Below are 12,077 nucleotides of genomic sequence, written 5' to 3' on the forward strand. Positions count from 1 at the left end.
ATTCATAATGCTGATTTCCCAATTAAATCCTTAGTTAGAAATGGCAAAAAAAAAAAAATTAAATGTCATCTACAAAACAGCCAAATCTTGGCTTGTAAAGTATCTCTTTAAGGATGCTTCAGCAGAAAACAAAATGTATGGCTGTCATAATTGTAGAGCAGCCTGGATCAGGTGGTAAGTGTGACCTGCACGATGAGGACCTGGTCGCTATTTGTGCCAGGGACATCACAAGGAGAAAACACGGCTGCAACAAAAGCAGCTATTTCCTCATGCTCTGGGTTTGCTCACTGACAAATGTTCAGTCCTCCCAGTAAATAAGATGTTATGCGGAGGGTAGTCAATACACATTTGTTGAATAAATATAGAAAAAAAGGATTTAGAGTTTGCAAAATGGTTGGTTATGTACACAGTGTTACTAAGTTCACAAGTGGTCTTTGTTTTAAATGTGAAGGTCAAAGACTTTCTATTAATACTAAAGGAAGACGTTGTCTGGACCTTCATATGCCAGGAGTGAACTCAACTCATCTGGCTTCAGGAGGTATGCAGCAAGCATGGGGCAGTGGAGACGAACCTGGGATACTGGGTTGGGCGACAGCTCTCAGCTAAGCCGAGCTAATTCCATCTTCATAGACAACCTCTTGGGGTAGACACTTGCTACTTCTCGCCGAGAGGTGACAGCTGATCAGAGGCCAGCCTAGCAAGCACAGGAAGGAACTCCATTCTCTCACATTCTAATTCCAGAACCACTACAGAGAAGGCAAGTGGGGTATACTCCGAGGACTTACACTCCAGAGCCATCTGTACAATGTAGGCAGATGACTCTGTAAGAATTAAGGTACACAAGGTTTAGATCTTAAGAGGCTACAGACACCTTATTTCAATACATCCCTAACATCTTGACTAGGCATCATTTCATGCCCGCACCAGTTTCACAATAATTGAGTAGATTAGAAAAACATTCAGAGCCGGGCGGTGGTGGCACACGCCTTTAATCCTAGCACTTGGGAGGCAGAGGCAGGCAGATTTCTGAATTTAAGGCCAGCCTGATCTATAAAGTAGCTTCCAGGACAGCCAGGGCTACACAGAGAAACCCTGTCTCGAAACCAAAAAACAAAAACAAAAAATAAAAAACAAAAAACAACAAAAAAAAAAGAAAGAAAGAAAAGAAAGAAAAACCAAACCATTCAGGAAATCTTTTAATACGGCATGAAAATCAGATAAATTGTGATACATCCACTTATTTACAGAGTCATTACAAGAGAATATGAGGAATTCAGCCAGCTTGTTCTTCCTGCCTGAGAGTACTAGCTCTGAGTAGTGAATTCACTGAATTTGTTCTAGCTTTTGTTACCATGTGCAGACAGCTTATTTGTCAAGGGTTACTTTCTAATTGCTTTGCATTCTCTGTTTTGGCAAGAAACTCAAGCAATGTAAGCAACAGTTATAAAATACACAGTTAAGTTAAATGGCTGATGAAAAGAATTCGTTCATAAGTATCTAAACATTGATATATATGATATTGTGGCTTGCTTCCAATCTGTTATTTTAAAATCTAAATCATCACCTATTTTATGTAATGACAATAAAATCCTATTTGTTTAAAGTAGGCACAGATAAAATTTTACAAGCTTAAAAACCGAACAGCACGAATTGTCATGCTTTTCCAATAATGAAGATATTTGGTAAGGTCTTCATATTTCAGATTCTCAAGACAGCTTTATAACTTCCCAAGACATTAATGCCTGTCTGTGCAGGGGGGGGACACACGAGCTTTATCATTGGATTCAACTTTGGCTAATACTTAAATTATTCTCAATATTTTTACTTTGATATTCTTAAAAACTATATAATCTTAATTTGTTAACTTGAAGTGTATAGCTTTAGTATGTCACACAGCTAATATAAATGCAGTAAGTCAGCATTTGATCCATACCCATTTAAAAACAATAGTACAATTAATAGTCCTACAAAAGAATGAAGTATATTAAATGTATTGGTTGTCAGGACACAAAATTTTATATACTGATGCAAATTTGTGACATCACAGGAGGAAAGGAACTAAACTCGGGTGAAATGGAGACATTTTTACCAAACAGGTGTTGGCAGGGTTAGAACTCATTAGCAGATGTTGAGAAACCACAGAGTGACAGACCTCCTGGCCTTGGGCAGATGATGAAAGAGTGTTCCCAGAGCACACAGCACTCAGGAGGAGACAGGCCCCTGAGTAGGGGCTGATTATTGAAGGGAGACAACCTAGCCAGGATCTGCCAGGGTCATTTTCCCCACAACCCTTGGCTGCACTAGGAAGAGTGCAGGCAGACACCTCAGCTTCTTTCCCGCCCACCTATCATCTCTTGCTGCTGTCTTTCACTGGCCAGAACCAACTGAAAGTTGTGAGGTCAGCTGTCAGGGCAAGAGCAGGGCCAGGAAGGCTGGCTCAGTGGAGGGGAGCACACACACACACACACACACACACACACACACACACACACACACGGGGAGCTTGCCGGCTTCTGCATCTGCCACGGAGGCCTGGCGCGGGGTGGAAGGACCACGCATGTGCCTCTGACTTAATTTGGAAATGTTTCTTTCTAAACAGAGTTTTAAAAAATATAGTCTCTATTCTCATGTTTCTACATTCTCCAACCTTAAATGTCTTATTTTTTTCTTTCATTTCTCTCTTGAGGGAAAGGCTCGACAAATCTCTCTGGTTAGCAGCCATCCCAAAGACCTACCTGAGAGCTCGCTGAGCTATGGGAAGTCTTCATATAACTGTAAATGAATACACAGTGAAGGAGTTTGCCAAAACGAGATAACTCCTCCAAAACTGTAACCCAGCCACTCACAATGACAATACCCAACAGCTCTCTCACACAGGAAATCTGAAATACACACTCAAATCATTTGCTAACTTTGGGTGTGCAGTGGGTGTGCAGGTTTCCTCTACCTTCTGACTACAGGACAAAGATAAACATAGAGAAAGAAGAGCTGGTGTCACCATTTTCAAGAAGCCTGCTTAGCAGAGTCTTCTCACTGGAGGCAAAGAGAGAAATGGTGCACACTGCTGACGGCAGCACCGAGGCCTGCTTTCACACACCGCTGGCACTCTATGGACATCTGCTCTACTGGCCAAACCTTGGTTTGTCTCCATAATCAACCACTGAAAAGGTAACGAAGACTCATTACGTCTTGGGGGAGAAAAAAGCATTTGGTATTTCAGGTTTCACTCATATATATGTATTTTTTTTTCTTTTGAGAGGATCACATTATACCTTTCCCTTCAACAAGGAAATCTCATTTATTTGAAGAAAAATTTCATAGAAAATTTCTACCTTCACATGCTACAGAGTACTTAAGGCTTTGTTCTGAAAATCGTGTTCCATTTTTTAAATTAAGAAAACTGTGTTTCCTTCAGAACATGGACTAAGAGAATAACATGAGAGCCAAGAGCAAATTATAAGTATTCTTTTTAAATAAAAATAATAAGAAAAAGATAAAAATGTTACAAACCTGGTCCCTACTAAACAGGAGACTTGATGCCTAGTTACAAAGTTAATTTTGAAGACTAACCCTAGTGTCTAGAAAACAACCTTCCATCTATTTTGTGTCTGAACAGGCAACAGGAAGAAAGCTGAAATGACTCATGCTTCTGAGTGATTCAGGAACAGATCGATGGTTTGTAGGCATCTACCTCTCCGGAGCTGATTTAAAATGACCTTTGATACCCTAAATGTAACACTCTTCAGAATAAAGAGGCCCTTCCCTTTTACTTTAAGAAGAAATGAACCATTTTCCAGAGATCTGCACTGACTGGCCCTTTGAACCAATGCTACGGAGATGAAATCCTGTTTGGTGTGGAGAATGCATTTTGATGGAACAAAGGGACTGAATCTTGTGAGAAAACACTGCCTTTCCTGGATGTGCCTGCTCACTCCCAGGCTGTTCTCCCTGGGGTGAAGACAAGGGACCAGGCTGCCTGCCGGCCATGAACATAACAGCTGGAGAGGCCGGTGCTCACACCTCTCGAAGCTCACCAAGGATGTGAATTCAGAGCCAGCCCGGGAAACTGCCTTTGAGTTCACCAAAATAAAAGGTCACACTTAAAGCCGATACTAAGGATAACAAAAGCAGTTCAAATTCATTATGTACAATCTCTAGTCCACTAAATCTAACATGTTGATATACAAGCTTCATCAAAGCAACTTTTTAGTGCCTTAACAGTGTTTCAGTAGCAGAAGGCCAAAACAGGTTAAACCCATGGCTGTTCATTCCAGAAACAACCAATTCTTTTTATTGCCCAAGTCAATTTCATTTGTTTTTAACACTTAAGGAATTTGAGGTATCTATCCACCTTTCTGGAAACATAAAAACTGAAAAGATAAAAACCAATTCCAACAGTTTTTGAAAAAATAGAACATGACAGTCAATTACTGTTATTTATTTGTTCTGCCATGTGTGGTGAATTTTGGCTCTAAAGCTAAAAATATTAAAAAAAATCATCATGGACAACTAGTAGGTGACTCAAACCGTCCTATGTAAGAATAGTTCTGAGATTTTAGCCGCAAATATTGGCAAGGGGGGGGGCTGTTTCTTACTAGGGTTAAGGTAATACTGCCTTCCAAAGACTGGTATCATACAAAAAACAGTCTGAATACAAAGCTAGAAGTTGAAAAGAAAGCCTAGTATCCTAGTGACAGGTTCAATTGCTGCACCTTAAATAGCAAGACAACCCTAGGCATTTTACAACAACCAAATAAAAACATTTTAAGGCAGTTTGAACTGGTGCTGTCACCTAGAAGAATCCTGACTCTAAAAGAGTGACCGAGTTTGAGATTCGTAATGACTTTCCTGTTTCAATTACCTGCTATCCTTTAGTTATCCCAACCCAGAAAAGCATGGACGTATAAACATTACATTAGCATTCATTTATAGTTTTAAACATAGTACACAGGAAAGCGATGAGGGAGCTAGGGGCATGATGGACTTGAAATCTTACATGGAGAGAAGTGGAGGCCTTCACAGACACTCATGAAAATGAAGGCATAAAGACGGAAAGGCCGAGCCTGGAAGCTGATGTGGGGATAGCACACCAGGCTCCTGGGAGTGACCCAGGCTAGCGATCTGAACCAAAGTGCAACAAACTGTCTGAGAATGGCTCCAGGGGGACACAGAGCCCGAAACTTGTTCCTTGTGGGAGGTTCTGCCACTGAGCTATTTAGGTGGGACAGGAAAAGCGGGGGTAAAAAACAAAGGATATGTCAGTTAATCACATCTGCAGACCGTATATGCAAAGAAGGCCTGCAGGCCGAGAAGAATACCTCCCAGAGAGCAAGGGAGGTATTTGCAATTAGAAGCTGAGAAGTCCCGACATCAGACTGACAGTCCAGCAGTGGGCACTGCTCGCCGAAGCCTCATTAGAGGACAGGATGAACAGGCTGGCCAACACCTCGGTGAAGGCAGTCTTTCCTAGACATGTCCTCTACAGAAAACAAATCTCCCCCACCCACCATGTCTTGTTCTCCATTGCACCTGATCGGGCATCACTCAGCTGGTGCTAGGGGACATCAGAGTGGCTGACATTGTTGCTAGTGGCTAGGATACTGCAGAGGCTAGGTTAGGGCTCAGTGGGTGTTTTCCAGGCCTTTCAGGGTTAAAGCTGTAGCTTCGTTATCCAGTTCCCACCCCTTATTTCATGCCAGACCATGGGCATGACAACATCAGGGGCAACTACGGATAGTTTCTGGGGATTTCTCAATATAGGAGCTGTGAACCTCTGCTTGCTCTTGCTCCTGAGGCACTCACAGGCAGGCTTCAGAAGAGAGGCGGAGGTCTGCTTTTGGCCTTCCTCCGGTAGTTCTTTAAATTGCTACCAAAAACACCTCTCAGAAACAGAAGAGGCTGGGGAGGCGGCTAGGTGAGGCTGTCCCCAGATTCGGAGGCCCTCCAGGGAAAAGCTGCTTGCCTTACCCCGGAGGCCACCTCGCACAGATAGCCTATGGCCCGCATCGCCCGCACAGAGAGAGGTTCCCGCGGCGGGTGGCCGCCTATGAGCTCCAGCGGATCGACCCTGCCCGCTTGGTCTGGATTCCACGCAAGGGGCCTCGGCCTACCTGTCAGCGTTCCTGCCGCGAGGTGCGACGGGACCAGCCCACCCCAGCAGCTCCTCTCCTCATCTCCCCACTGGCCGAGGAAGTAGTTTAGTTTCACTTTGTTTTTCGAATTCGTGTGTAGTTTAAATCTACGGTGGACAAGTGCACGAGGTAGGCGGGAAGGGCGCATAGCTCGTATCAGCGCGGGCGCAGACACAAAACATGATCAAAGAACCAAGGAGGAAAGTACCGGCGCTGGGGGCGTCCCGGCGCGAGCCTCACCTGGCCAGTCTGCACACCTACCCTCGAGCGAAAGAGCCCACGTGTGACTCCGGGTCGTTCGGATGCCTTCCCAAGAAGCCCCCCGTTGTTCACTCTTCCCGAGACACGTGCGCCCCGGGCCCCACGCAGGCCCCGCCCCGCACGTACGAGCCCTTAACCAGCCCGCCGCAGTCGCTGCCCCGCGCGCTCGTGTCCACGGGGGGGCGCTCCTGCCCGCCCCCCACATCCACGCCGCGCCCCTCGGCAGGCGCGATCCTGCACTCCCGACCCGCCGCGCGCCGCCTCCTACCTGAAAGCCCGCGAACCGGGCACGCGAAGTGATCGAGGCAGCTGTGGGCAACGCGGCCAGGTAGAAGGCTCGGGGAGACTGGCTGCGGCGGAGTGTCCGGGAGCGCGCGCGCGCGCTCCCTCGTCTGACACCCGGCCGGAGCCCAGCCCCGCTGCCGCGCGCCTCCCGCCTCGCCGCTCCTAATAACAACGGCGCCCTAGGTCAGGTGGCCGCGCGCGGACAGGGCAACCATTGGCTCGGCGGGGAGCGCGGTGCGTCGCGATTGGCTGGGGGGTGGGGCTTCGGCGGATGTGGGGCGGGGCCTCTCAGAGAGGCTGGCTGGGAGGGGCGGGGGCGGGGCCAGGCTTGGTCCGCGCCTTTGTGCCCGGCGCGCGCTCTCCGCCCGCTCCGGCTGCAGCGTCCGCTGCATCAATAATTCAGAGCGGCGGCGGCGGTGGCAGCGGCGAGTGCGGACAGGAGGCGGCGGCAACAGCGGGGACCAGGCAGCAGAGGCTATGCATCCAAGTGCGGCTGGGCGGCCGCGGCACCCCTGAGGCCCGGGCGGGGCTCTGGGTACAAGGCGCGCGGGGACATTTGTTCTGGAGTGCGAGAGAGAGGCGTAGTAGCCCGGGAGGCGTCGGCAGAGCTGCGCACAGAGCTGAGGAGGGGGCTTCGGAGCAGGACTGGGGAGGGGGGCGGCTGGCGCTGGCAGCCCCCGGGGTGGGGGGCGGGGTGGGCGCCGGAGGCGCGATGCTGGGAGTCGTGGAGCTGCTGCTGTTGGGGGCTGCGTGGCTGGCAGGCCCAGCCCGCGGGCAGAATGAGACAGAGCCCATCGTACTGGAGGGCAAGTGCCTGGTGGTGTGTGACTCCAACCCCACGTCTGACCCTACGGGCACTGCTCTGGGCATCTCTGTGCGCTCGGGCAGCGCCAAGGTGGCTTTCTCTGCCATCAGGAGCACCAACCATGAGCCGTCCGAGATGAGTAATCGCACCATGATCATCTACTTCGACCAGGTGAGTTCCCTGTTCTCTTGCAGCATCCGGAATGGATTGGTGACGGGGGTGACAGGTAGAGCGTGGAAGGTGGATGTGGGATATACTCTCCAAGGGCTCTGCAGAAGCGCGAGGCCACGCTCGGGCGGACTCCTGTCTACCCTTTTCGTTCCTGTCTTCTTATAGGTACTAGTGAACATCGGGAACAACTTTGACTCAGAACGCAGCACTTTCATCGCCCCGCGCAAAGGCATCTACAGTTTTAACTTCCACGTGGTGAAAGTCTACAACAGACAGACCATCCAGGTCAGCTGCCACCTGGGGGCCAGGGTCGCAGTGAGGGGGTCCTGGCAGTAGGTATCTGTCGGAGGCTCTGTGGAAGCCATCGGCAGAAATCAGTGGCGTAAGCTCGCACTGTTCGGGGACGGGGAGCAGGGCCTCATACTTGCTCTTTGGCGTGCACTGCCCTGTAAGCAGTCCAAGGTTCCTGAAAGCATCCCCAAAGACAGTTTCCAGCCTTCTCCTTCTGAACCTTTTTGTAAAGATCCCTGGGTTTTCCTTGGGGGACTTCAGGGACTTCCCATAAGGGCTGTTAGCTTCACAGACAGCTAAGGCCTCTGTTAGGTCTTCTCCACGCTCGCTTTCTCGCTTTCTATGCTCAACAATCCGCTGCAGCCCAAAGCCTTTCTGCCTGCTTTTCCGCTTTTTTCCCCCACCGCGGACAGAATCTCTTTCCCTAACCCCACAGCCTTCATCTGCAGATTTGTTTTTAAACTTGAATCTCATAGGGTGGACAGAGAAAAGGGTCGAGGTGGGGATGGGAGTGGTGGGGCTACTCGTTCCCGGGCCAGCCGTGCCCAGGCCAGCACGCACTCGCTAAGGAGCCAGGTCCCCAAAGATGTCTGCGTTTCCTTAGAGCACCCGCAGAGGCCAAAAACGCGACTGGGGACAGGGCGCCTGGCCCTAGGCCGATGCTAGCACTGCAAGGGAACAAACAGGCGATGGCGGGTGCGGCAGGATCTGGGGCAAGAATTGAGCAGGTGACATGGGGACGAAGCTCTAGTGTAGTTTCGCGGGTCTCGGAATTGCAGACAGCCACTCCTGGTTGCGTCTAATCTGTCCTGACCACATTCACCGGGAGAGGCTTGGTGTGTGTGGGGGCGGGGGGTAAAGGGGGAGGGGACATTTGTTTAGGAATTCAGGGTCCGCGGGGAGCAGAGTTGCTCCTGACAAGCTGGCGAGAGGCCAAAGGTCTCAGGACGCTACAGCCACCTGCGGGTTCACTAAATTGGATCATATCCAATCGGGATTCGCTCGGCGCGCTCATTTGTGAAACTGGAAGGAGCCTGAACGCCGGTTCTGGAGAGGCAGACCCTTCCACTACCTAGATACGGTGTGGGTCTCTGTTAGAGCCCCCGCAATGAGCAGCCAAGCCCCTCCACACCCCGCACACCTCATGTCCCATCAGGCCTTCGTTGGCTGCTAGCCAAGCGTCTAGGTTGGGTCACCACCGCCGCTTGGGTACCCGCATTGGTGGCGCTTCTGATGCAGGCCGTTCTCTTTCTCAGGTGAGCCTCATGTTGAACGGGTGGCCGGTGATTTCAGCCTTCGCCGGTGACCAAGATGTGACACGCGAGGCCGCCAGCAACGGCGTCCTCATCCAGATGGAGAAAGGCGACCGAGCATACCTCAAGCTGGAACGGGGGAACTTGATGGGGGGCTGGAAGTACTCGACCTTCTCTGGATTCCTCGTGTTTCCCCTCTGACTGGCACGTATCGGGAATGGAGGCAGGAGAGAGGCAGGAGGGGAGTGAGAGGCCGAAAATTACCAGGGCGAGGAAGCGGCGCCACCGGAAACTTCCTACGTGTTCCTAGCTACACTGGGTACAAGGTGCGCGCCGCCCGCCCGCGGTCCAACTTCGTCCGCTCCCTTACTAAGAGAAGTAAATTTCGCTTAGCTCTGCACACTCCCGTTTCCAAAATTAATCTCGCCTCCCCTAAGCCAGTCGCAGTAATCGAGGAAGAGACTTGCCTTGTCATTATGGTTCCTTACCCACGTCCTTGTCCCTGACAATTAACGAAGTAATGTGAAATGTTTCTCCCGACCCGACCCCCCCCCTCTGAACCCTGCCACTTACTGAAACTTAGTATGCCCCCTGCCCCAATTTGAAGAGGGGTCAGTTTGTTTTCTGTTTCTGTTTTTGAATGGGGCAGATAGTTTTAATAAGATTTTGCTCTTCAAACACCGCGCCAGTTAAGCTGGAGAGAATTCGTCCCCGCTTGTTAGCGGAGGAAAGACTGACCTTCGTGGTGGCTGGTTTAACTATACATAAATACGTGTATGTATCATTTGTACACGAAGAACTCTTCCAGGTGGCCGCTGGCTGTGTTCCGTATTTCTGTCCTGTTCGGAGTGATCGTGAAATCTAAGGCTGCTTGGTGTTTGTTCTCTGATGCTTGTCAATGCCCTGTGTTCTGTGGCTCCACCAAACGCCAAGGAGGTTCTTCGGGACGCTTCTTCTCCCTCTGTAACATACGTGTGAATAGCCAAATTTTAATTTTGCTTTAATCCAATAAAGTCAAAGTGGGACTTTTATTTTTCTGAAACAGCTTTCTAAACTTCGCCTTTTCCGGGTTGCGAGGTTGAGGCGGGCGGAGGAGCAAGAGACTTGGAAGCTGCAAGGAGAGGCCAGGGCACAAGGCCTTCTTCGCAGAGCGAGCCGTTTCTGCGCTGTCTCCCGCAGGAGGCTGGCTTTGCCTTCCCTGCGTTCCCTGCTTTGGTGAACCGCGAGATATATGACCCAAATCCTGCTAGGCGTGACTGCGGGCCTGGAAGCATTTTGCTGCCCACCCTCGATTCCAAATGCATCAGGAATTATTCCCAATTCTAGTACCCGAACCCGCCTGTCCCGCGTGACAGTGTCTTCACGCCTACTTTCCTTGGATATCTCCAGCTCTATCCGCTCCGCGGCTCCCAAAGCACCTTACACTTTGTACCAGCGCCTCTGAACCCGAGGTCCACCCGCCTGCCAAACAACCCCGGCGGCCAGACTTGCGTTTGCGCTCATTCGCAGGACTCTCAAGGGGTTCGTCCAGAAGTTTTTGATTGTACCGAAACATAATGTGCAAAACAAAATTGAAATAAACGACTTCGTTTTAAGTCTGGAACGCTGACCCTGTGTTGAACGCGGGTGACGCAACGCCAGATGCGGGAGAAAGTCGAGGGTCCAGGACCGAGATCCGCGGCCCGGGTGGGCGCTGGTGGTACTGGGCCCTCCAGGGTTTTCCTGGGCTGAGATTCAGTTTCGAGTTTCAGTGGTTCTTGAGGGATGGGGTGGGGAACCAGGGGGTAACAGTACCGCGGTAAAAAGTTCTGGCATTTCTGTCTTCTGCTTTTACTTCCATCCCCGGCGTTTCACAGACACAGCTGGCCTGGGAACCCCGCTACTCTGCTACTCTTTCTCAACCTCGCAGTTTAAAGTGCTTCTGGCTGCTATGCCCTTCAGAGGGCCAGGGACTCAGGGGACTGCAGGGGACAAAGCAGGGCTTCCGGAGTGAGATGCAATCGAATCCATCTCTTCCATTCCCACAGGTCCCTTCTCTGCTTCAGTCTCACTGGAAGAGGGGCCTTATGGGAATTTAATAAAAACCCAAATTCTTTTTTTCTTTTCTTTTTGATAAGAGCTTTGTCTCCGGTCTTTATTCTGGGAAAGAAAGGTCAAGGACAAGAGAGTCTTTGCTAGGGAACTACCTTGATCAACAACTCAGTTGTCTTACAGATGGTCTGGGCTAAGTGCTTGCTACCAATGCAAATGCTCACGGAACACCTTGGAATTCAGAGGACTTCCTGAATGCTGTCCATTTTCCTAAGTGCAGAACCATCCCAGGTCAAGTGTCCCGGGGCTCTGGTGCTGGGGAATCAACCAGCTGAGTTCCACCTGGGTAACTTGGGCGTGTCTCCCTGCCTCAGGATTCCCTTCTGTCTAAAGGCAGGGAGGTGTGTAAACATCTCCAAGATTCCCTCCTGTTCTGGGGATCCAGCCATTCTCTGGTCTGGAAACAGGGGCATACAGGATTGCACTACACACTGACTGGATCGAGGATAGGGGGTTGTGGGTCCACACTGGGCCTAGATCAGAATCCCAACAAGGGAAGGAATACCAGTGGACGCAGAGAAAGAAGAGGAAAAGTTTTCCTGATATTCTCCAGCTCTACATGGCCTCTTGGTAGGACTGGGTCCCTGCTTCTGAGGCTGGCATTGAAACCCAGTTTCACCTGGGTGCCCACCTCTTCCTCTGCCTGTTAGCCCTTTCCTGTGCCACTTGCCTACCTCTCTTCTATTTCTCTGTGTACCTACATATGCCACCCCAGCCTTGAAATTGAAGATATTCTTTCCTTTTTTTTTTTTTAAGTCACATTGCACATTGTTTAGCTAAAAGGCCACC

General features: G+C 50.1%; 1 protein-coding gene across 1 annotated transcript; it reads left to right on the forward strand.

Moving 5' to 3' along the window:
• The first annotated feature begins 7,034 nt into the window (after positions 1-7,034).
• Cbln1 (cerebellin 1 precursor) lies at positions 7,035-10,228 on the forward strand. Its single transcript, XM_052166458.1, has 3 exons — positions 7,035-7,653; positions 7,819-7,938; positions 9,201-10,228. The coding sequence occupies exons 1-3, from the start codon at positions 7,390-7,392 to the stop codon at positions 9,396-9,398; spliced, it is 582 nt and encodes a 193-aa protein (XP_052022418.1). The 5' UTR covers positions 7,035-7,389; the 3' UTR covers positions 9,399-10,228.
• Positions 10,229-12,077: the final 1,849 nt, after the last annotated feature.

The sequence above is a fragment of the Apodemus sylvaticus genome, chromosome 21 (genome assembly GCF_947179515.1).
Source record: "Apodemus sylvaticus chromosome 21, mApoSyl1.1, whole genome shotgun sequence".
NCBI classification, from domain to species: Eukaryota; Metazoa; Chordata; class Mammalia; order Rodentia; family Muridae; genus Apodemus; species Apodemus sylvaticus.